Source organism: Aegilops tauschii, chromosome 4 (genome assembly GCF_002575655.3).
Source record: "Aegilops tauschii subsp. strangulata cultivar AL8/78 chromosome 4, Aet v6.0, whole genome shotgun sequence".
Taxonomy (NCBI): domain Eukaryota; kingdom Viridiplantae; phylum Streptophyta; class Magnoliopsida; order Poales; family Poaceae; genus Aegilops; species Aegilops tauschii.
Window position 1 is genome coordinate 491991369 of NC_053038.3, and position 7989 is coordinate 491999357.

Below are 7989 nucleotides of genomic sequence, written 5' to 3' on the forward strand. Positions count from 1 at the left end.
TGTTCCCTTGCACTAACAATGTAGCTGAATATGAGGCTTTACTCCACGGTCTTCGGATGGCTAAGGAGATGAACCTAAGCCGAGTTAAGTGCTTCGGTGACTCAGATCTGGTGGCTCAACAAGTGTCCGGCACTTGGAATTCCAAGGACCCACTAATGGCAGCGTATCGTCGTGAGGTGGATATTGTTGCAGGTCACTTTAAAGGTTATCAGGTGGATCATGTGGACCGGCGGAAGAATGAAGCGGTGGACGCTTTAAGCCGCCTGGGTTCCCAACGTAAACCGGTTCCACCTAATGTCTTCCTGGAAGTTCTGCATAATCCATCCGTCAAGCTCCCTGGTGAAGAGGATTTGGCTATTCCTGATCCAGAAGCTCAGTTGGTGGCGGCTCTTCATGTTATTCCGGATTGGACGGTTCCATATCTGGCGTATATGAACCGGGGCGAGATACCAGAGGATGAAACTTTGGCCAGGCAGATAATCCGGCGGTCCAAGTCCATGACTATTATCAATGGAGAGTTACATCATTGCAGTGTGACAGGGGCGTTTCAACGCTGTGTGTCTCCTGAGGAAGGTCGTGAAATTTTGCGTGAGATCCACGAAGGAGATTGTGGTCACCACGTCCATTCAAAATCTTTGGTGGCCAAGGCGTTTCATCACGGTTTCTATTGGTTGACAGCTCATGCTGATGCTGAGGACTTGGTCAAAAGATGTGATGGCTGTCAGAACTTCTCAAGGCGCGCTCATGTACCGGCTCAAGAATTGAGGATGATTCCAATCACCTGGCCATTTGCAACTTGGGGGCTGGATATGGTTGGGCCTTTCAAGAGGTCCAGGGACAAGAAGACCCACCTTTTGGTGGCGGCTGATAAGTTCACAAAGTGGGTGGAGGCAGAGCCAGTTAGTAAGTGTGATGCAGCCACGGCGGTTCAATTCATCAAAAAGGTGATCTTCCGGTTCGGCTTTCCACACAGCATTATAACAGACAATGGTACCAATCTGTCAAAAGGTGCCATGAAGGAGTTCTGTCAACGTGAGCACATCCGGCTTGACGTGTCATCAGTGGCTCACCCACAGTCTAATGGTCAAGCGGAGAGGGCCAATCAAGAGATATTGAGAGGCATCAAACCCCGGCTTATGGTTCCTTTGCAACGGATGCCGGGTTGTTGGGTTGAGGAGTTACCTTCTGTGTTATGGAGCATCAATACCACACCCAACAGATCGACAGGATACACAACGTTCTTCATGGTTTATGGAGCGGAAGCGGTTCTTCCTAGTGACATCCGTCATGACTCACCTCGTGTAGCGGCATATGTGGAAGCTGACAACGATAAGGCACGACAGGAATCTCTTGACCTGTTAGATGAGGAGCATGACATGGCGGCAGCCTGTTCGGCGATTTATCAGCAAGATCTGCATTGTTATCATAGCCGCCGGGTTAGAACCAGAACCTTTCAAGAAGGCGATTTTGTGCTTCGAATCATCCAGGACCGCCCCATCTGATATTAAAAGTGTATAAGTGAAGGAAGAAACAAGTTTCACATCTTGCCATGGTAATTTCAGATCTACCATGCGTTGGAAAAACAAAATATACTCTGGTTTAATATCAACCGCTCAAAAAGTTCAGTAAGCTCAGATGAGTTGGATATCAAGCAGGTGCCTTAACAAGAAGAAAGGATTCTAAACTACAAAAGGCGCTGAAAATAGTCAGATCTAACCGGCCATTGGTGCTACCGAAGGAAGAACAGCTTCAAGCTATGAAGAACACCGAACCCTAACGGCAGATCTAGGGCAAGAAGAAGAGGGACTTACTGGTGCAGGAGGAAGCAGCGGAGGATCACCGCTTTTCTCTGATACGATCAGGTTGATGCAGCGGCCTTTGTTGAAGCAGAGACGAAGGACGACGGCGGCGGCAGAGCTCGAGGGTCGGTCGGCGTGAGGAAGACGATGACGCGAAGAGGCACGAGGGGGAAAAATGGAAGGACCCCCTGGCCCTATTTATAAGGGTAGAAAGATAAGCGTCAGGCGCGAAAATCGAGGAGCCTAAATTTTGGATATGAGGCAGAGCTATCGCCTCGATTGTCGGAGGCTCTTTAATGAAGGTGGATTATACACAGTTTTAAATAACAGGTGACGTCACGGCGGTTTACCATGATCCTAGAAGATGATGTCACGGCGGTTTACAAGATCATGTGAAGATGTTGAAGAAGAAAATTTCTAAAGTATTGAGGATTGACATGAACCAGTTCAAATCAATCTGGGGCCTAATGTTGGGGATATTACTACTGGGCGTAAACCGGCCAGGAGAGGCCGGGTTAACCCCATAAGTAGTTCATCTGTATCTGAAGTCCATGAAGACAGACGGTGACGCTTTATGGAGGCCCAGGGCCCAAAGCCGGTTTAAGGCCTGTAGACATAAACCGGCATTCATATGTAAACTTGTGTTGTAAGATAGAAGTAGTAGAGACCGAGCCGGACACGATTATGAGCCAGCCTCGGGATTCTGTAAACCGACGGGCATCAACCCATGTATATAAGGGGACGACCCGGCGGCGGTTCAAGGAGAACAGACAACAACTCGAGGCCCAGGCAAAGCGTATTCGCTCCCTGGTCATCGAAACCCCAGCAATTCCATCACAACTAGACGTAGGCTTTTACCTTCATTATAAGGGGCCGAACTAGTATAAAAACTCTCTTGCGTCCCTTGTCCGCTTTAACCCCTTTAAGTTAACCCGTAGCGATGGCTCCACGACTAAGTCCTTTCTCTAGGACATCTGCCGTGACAAAATCACGACACTCGGTGCGAAGTTCCTCGATCTGTTTCTTCATAACGTATGATTCCAGCTTCAGGTTATTGTGCTAAAGTTCGAGCTGCGCCTTCTCATCCATCAGAAGTGCAATGATGGCTTTGTTCTCTTCGTCCAACTTCGTGGATATCTTCACGAAGTCTTCCACAGTATTGAACAGGTTCTTCAGCTGGTCAAAGGAGAAGATGTCAGATTGATGGCAGGACGCACCCTCATCAACATTAGGATGAAGCTCACCACAATCATCCATGTTTCACAACTAAATCAAGTAGCCGAAGCAGAGCGAACTCACAGATGAGGAACCTTTGCCAGCCGAGATCTTCTCCTGCGACTGGACATGGCGCTCTGGAGGAGTCTCCTTCTGCACAACCGTGGCTGAGAGTGTCAGGATAGAGAACAGCAAGAGGAGTGGATGGCCTGGATGCAGACAAAAGGACGAAGGGGATGTGGCTAGGTTTTCAAGACTCCGTCTGGCTTATTCACGTTTCACAACTAAACCAAGTAGCCGAAGGAAAGAAAAAACGAATGAAGCGGAAGCAGAGTGAACTTACAGATGAGGAACCCTCGTCAGCCTGGATCTCCTGCAGTGTCTGGACACTGGGTTCCGCAGTAGTCTCCTCCTGACCAGCCATGGCGGAGAGGGTCAGGATAGAGAGCAGCAAGAGGAATGAATGGCCTGGCGGCGGGCAGAGGATGGAAGAGTGTGTGGCTAGGGTTTTGAAACTCCGTCCGTCCGCCATAAATAGCCGGAGCCTGGCCTCAGGCGACGAGCCAGAGCGGCATCACCAGATGAGACGTTCGGACCCTTGGGTTTCCGTAGCGGCGCCACGTGGAGTTCACACCCGAGTAGGTGGAGACGCCCGTGGAAACGTTGTGTTTCCGCAATCAACGCACGAACGTGGCTCCGCGTAAAACACAAGCATGCCTCCCTCGACATCCCGACCGTGCCTGTCCTGGTAATATAGTCAACAGATGCATTTGGAACACAAAGAGACACGAAGGTGTCTCTGAATAATTACATGACATGCGTTCGTGGGCTTGACAACCGTGCCTGCGACCGGAAACACTGACACGCGTAAAGGACAGTGACGCTACTAAACATATAAAGTCGCCTTCGTGCATTTGTGGGCTTCACAACCGTGCCTGTGACCTGAAACACTGACACACAGAAAGTCGTCTTCATGCATTTGTGTTAAAATAATACAACGAAAACAATTCTAACAAGGACAGTCGCCCGAATCTATTAGGTTTCCGTAATAAACGCACAAACGTGACTCCGAGTAAGAACAAACTATGCCTCTGAGGGCTTGACGTGCATGCCTCTCCTTTTGACCGAGCCCACCGACTCATTCGGAATACAATCAGAATACCTTTATGCGTGACTCTATATAATAGCACGCCATGCCTTTGAGGGTTGTATGCCCGTGCTTGTGACCCTTGACACTGAAACACAGACAGCCACGAACATCGACGCCTTTATCAAGAAAGAAGCATGACACAATTCAGTACGGAACCGTGTCTGTATGGACTGCACGTCCGTGCTCTTAAATACAAGGAAATAAGCTTTTAAAAACAACGTCTCTCTTATAGGCCAATCCGTGCCTCGCAGAGTAAACATCCGTGGTTGTGCGTAAGACAAAGGTTCATCTCCGTGGGCTAAACGCCCGTGCATCTTCGTCTGATAGAGTCACAGGCTAGCGTGACTCTATGTAATACCACCGACCATGCCTTTGAGCGCTTCATGCCCGTGCCTGTGACCCGAAACACTGAATCAAGGATGAGGCGGCTGCAGCGGGTTTCCGCTATAAACGCATGAACGTGACCCCACGTAAAACGCAAGCATGCCTGTCTGGGCCGCCATACCGTGCCTCTCCTGGTGATAGAGTCAACGGAATCATTTTGAACGGATCCCTCCACTCTTCTCCCCTTCCCTCCCGTCCCCAGTTATGTTTCGACGGGTGTCTCCTCGTATTCGGGTGTGAACGCCACGTGGCGCCGCTCCGGAAACCCAAGGGTCCGACGGGCGTCCCCTCCGGCGACGCTGCTCTGGCTCGTCGCCCGAGGCCAGGCTCTGGCTATTTAAGGCGAACGGACGGCGTCTCTAAACCCTAGACACACCCTTTTCCTTGGTCTTTTCAGATCCACGCCACATATAGCGGCGCTCGCAGGCAGCGCGATCCCAGCAACGGAGACGGAGATGGAGATCCACTCCGGTGTGCCATGCACCAAGAGGGCGAAGCTCGCGCCACCGGCAACGCCGTCCTCTGGTGGCTTGGCGGTAGCGGCTGGAAGCGGCGAGGACTACATCAATGACCTCCCGGACGCCATCCTTGGTGAGGTCATCTCCCGTCTCTCCACTAGGGAGGGCATCCGCACTCGGATTCTCGCATGTCATTGGCGTCCTGTTTGGCCGACCGCTCCTCTGAATCTTGACTGCCGTGAGATCCCTGTCGCTCGTCTTTTTAACGCCCTACAAACAGTTCATGTCGAGATCATCAGTAGGGTCTCAGCCTACAGCGAGGAGCTTGCTCGTATACGATACATCGGAACTTGGCATCAGGAAAAAACAGTTCCTGGTGATGGTTCTTGCCTTCCAGAGTCCATCCTCTCCAGCCATGTGGGCGTAGTTCTCCGCCTTTGTATACCGGCGTGCTACCTCCAATGCAGACCCTCTACTGTCCACGTCTGGCTTGAGTCCCCCAGATTGAACAATCTCCAGGTGCTTGAGTTTTACCACCAGTTTCCATGATTTGTGAAAGAATTGTCAAACTATCGCACACATGCTCTTCATCTACGCCCTCACTACCGAAGTCCGTCTTTCGGTTTTCCTGTTCTCTGCGCACTGTGAGCTTCGCGTGTTGCCAGATACCAGACCATTATGTAGAGGTACTTGAACTAGCACTAGTCAAGAGACTTTCGCTTGTTGAGGTTGATATATCAGACTTCTCGTTGCAAAGCATGATCAACTCTAGTTGCCCTGCACTCGAGTGCCTGCTGCTTGTTTGCAATAGAGAAAGGCATCGGATCACAATAAATTCCCCTAACCTTGTAAGCATCGGCATCCGTGGTGAGAAAGGAAAATTCATCATCCAGGATGCCCCCTCACTTCAAAGGTTGATCCACGATCGCCAGAGCAATAACATGGAGGTATTCATCGTCTCTGCACCCAAACTGGAGACATTGGGCAAATTCAGGATCTCGCTTGACTCCACAGGTCTTATGGTACTGACATTTCACAATAATTCCAGTTGCATTTCCTTGAGAAAGTAGTTTCATGTCATCCAACCTTTTGTTCTAATAATTTTATGTTTTATTTTCTATGTTATGTGAAGGGTTTGGCGACGGCCAGCCTATCTACAATGCGGCAATCTGTCAAAACCTTGTTTTTGGCCATTACTTATCAAGTCGACCTGGTCATTCACTTACTTAAGTGCCTTCCAAATCTGGAGAACTTGTTTCTTCAGGTGATGATTTGCACGCCCAATGAAAAGGTCATACCGTGCATAGTGGAGCACTCCTTGCATCTCAAAAAGCTTATCTCACATTTTGTTTGCAATGGATACACCCTATGTCTAGGCATGTTTTTATTATTATTATACATACATCCGTATCTAGGGAAATGTTCGATGAACTGATTGGGACGGGGGTCATGGATTTATCGTTCATTTTGTCCTTCCATAGATCTTGAGTATCTTTCAACCTTTATGTGTTTTTAGGGAGGAAACGTTCCTGATGGTGCAAGAAATTTTTGGCGTCGCAAGCACCGTGTGTTTCTCAAAGAACACATCATTCATTTAAAGACAGTAACGCTGGAAGATTATGAAAAAAGCGGGAAGAACACTGAGTTTGTGAGGTTCTTTATTCTGAATGCAACGGAGCTAGAGACCATGAGGATTAAGTTTCGCTTTCCCTCAGACTTCACGCAAGAATTTTTTGAACAGCAACAGAAGTTGTTCTTGTGGGAGAATAAAGTTTCCAAATGCGCCCATCTCAAGTTATCAGCATGCTGCAATCATCTGTGCTTGGATTTGAAACACAGGCGTGTTGAATGCCTGGATTTGTCAGATCCGTTCACTTGTGCCTGCTGGACACAGGGTTGTAGTTAGTTCCTGAAGCTAGTACAGTTAGATGTTGTTGCGCCAATCTGATTCTGTGTTATGTCTAAACATGGCTGAAGCCTTTTGCACCGTTTTGTAAGCTTGTTATAACAATGCTTTTGTGCTATGCACCCGCTGTTCTGAAAATTTGATAGTTTTATGTCACTATCGTGATGCTACAAAAACATTCGTGTGCGGTCGTCGACCAGGGAACAAAAACATTTGGAAGAGAAGAGGCACTGCCTTGCCTGTTCTGCAAGGAACGTGCATCTAGTGCATGTAAACCAGTGCGTCTGCAGTGACCAGATGGCACTGCCTCCTTTCGTGGCAGACTGTACGTGCACATGGCCGTGGCTCTGCGTAATCTCAAACCGTGCTCCCAGCGATCTCAGACTGTACGTGCCTTTCGTGTAAACGCATGTCCGTGAACGAGTTTATGTCTGAGTACAAACAATCGAGTCGGCACTGGCGTGCGTCGGCTTCAGGAGTAAGCGCGACTCTGTAGATTGTAGATTTTATGTGTGTCAGTGCTAGTGCGGCGCTCCTGTCTGACATAGGACCGTGCCTTTGACAAGTCAGTGCCACGTCACCAGAGACATGGTTCCCCATGCCTGCCAAAGAGACATTTGTGCCTTGCTAGATTACAGTAACCCATGTCTCGTGGAACGATCCAAGACGAAAGATTGCCGGATGCGCCCTCTTTGAAATATAAAAATATTCAGGAGATCAATATTTGATGTGTGTAGACCGTCACACACCCTCTGAAAGATTGCAAAAAATGAGATACATGCCTTTAGTCAAGTAACCATGTCCAAGCATAAACTTATACTAGACGAGTATCCCTTGCAACGTTTCAAAAGAAGGCAACTGTTAATGATCATTCTTCGAGGATAGCCTTGATCATCAGGAGGTCATTTGTGTTCGCAAACCCTTGCCCCAAAAGATCACAGATGATGCGTTGCATCTTCTTTCTATTCTCCTTCAGCTTATGCACCTCCTCCTTCAGAAAATCCCTGTCCAGCTTAATCTCACCCTTGTCGTCCTTAAGATTATGAATGTCACTTGTGAGAGACCTCTGAATGAGAT

At 48.7% G+C, this 7989-nt stretch overlaps 1 protein-coding gene across 1 annotated transcript; it reads left to right on the forward strand.

Moving 5' to 3' along the window:
* Nucleotides 1-3436: 3436 nt before the first annotated feature.
* LOC109741476 (F-box/FBD/LRR-repeat protein At1g13570-like) lies at nt 3437-6076 on the forward strand. The gene is made up of 3 exons (XM_020300564.3): nt 3437-3507; nt 4946-5525; nt 5672-6076. The coding sequence occupies exons 1-3, from the start codon at nt 3437-3439 to the stop codon at nt 6074-6076; spliced, it is 1056 nt and encodes a 351-aa protein (XP_020156153.3).
* Nucleotides 6077-7989: the final 1913 nt, after the last annotated feature.